Source organism: Myotis brandtii, unplaced genomic scaffold (genome assembly GCF_000412655.1).
Source record: "Myotis brandtii unplaced genomic scaffold, ASM41265v1 scaffold123, whole genome shotgun sequence".
Taxonomy (NCBI): Eukaryota; Metazoa; Chordata; class Mammalia; order Chiroptera; family Vespertilionidae; genus Myotis; species Myotis brandtii.
In genome coordinates this window covers 6,828,314-6,829,086 of record NW_005354291.1, presented here as the reverse complement: position 1 = coordinate 6,829,086, position 773 = coordinate 6,828,314, and the positions used below count along the sequence as shown (strand labels likewise).

The 773-nt window shown below is 61.2% G+C and overlaps 1 protein-coding gene across 1 annotated transcript in view; it reads left to right on the top strand.

Annotated features, from left to right (window-relative positions):
• SOGA3 (SOGA family member 3) overlaps positions 1-773 on the top strand; it is a gene marked incomplete at its 5' end in the record, with an annotated part of 35,362 nt that overhangs the window by 1,253 nt on the left and 33,336 nt on the right. The window contains 2 exons of the mRNA XM_014533920.1: positions 4-87; positions 536-760. Coding sequence (XP_014389406.1) covers positions 4-87; positions 536-760 — 309 coding nt within the window. The remainder of the gene's footprint in view (positions 1-3; positions 88-535; positions 761-773) is intronic.

Genomic DNA, 773 nt, shown 5'->3' with positions numbered 1-773 from the left:
CCGCACCCGCACCCGCAGCAGCGCCAGGAGCAGGAAGACATGCAGGAGGAGATGGAGAAGCTTCGAGAGGAAAACGAGACTCTCAAGGTGAGGAGGGTGGGGGTAGGCGGCTGGGGGAGGGGAGGTGTGGGCCCCGGAGGATTAGGGCGTGTCCGGCGAGGGTGAGAGGCTGCTAACCCGTTCGGGAGCCTTCTGGAGGGAGGGGCACAGGAAACGAGGGGAGGGGGTGCCCTGGCCTTTTCCGGTTTTTAAACCGCCGGAGATTGGTAGCGTTAGGTTTTCCTGTAAATCCAAATCTGGACCTTCGTTTCCCTAATTACCATGGTTTGCCCACATTTTCATGGAGAGGGCTCGGTGGAGTAGGAACGCGCGAGGAGGCCTAAAGAGGGCCCGTTTGGCGAAGTTTCCCTGTCATTCCTGTCTGCTGGAGAGGGGGCAGTAACGCTGAGGATTTGGAATTGGGATGGGGTGTACACGGTGTGTGTCAGAGGGGTGGGGGGCGAGGGGGATTTTGACCCGAGGCCTGTCACCCCAGAACGAGATCGACGAGCTGAGGACCGAGATGGACGAAATGAGGGACAGCTTCTTCGAGGAGGATGCCTGTCAGCTGCAGGAAATGCGCCACGAGTTGGAGAGAGCCAACAAGAACTGCCGGATCCTGCAGTACCGCCTCCGCAAAGCCGAGCGCAAGAGGCTCCGCTACGCGCAGACCGGCGAGATCGACGGGGAGCTGCTGCGCAGCCTGGAGCAGGACCTCAAGGTCTGCGGCGCGG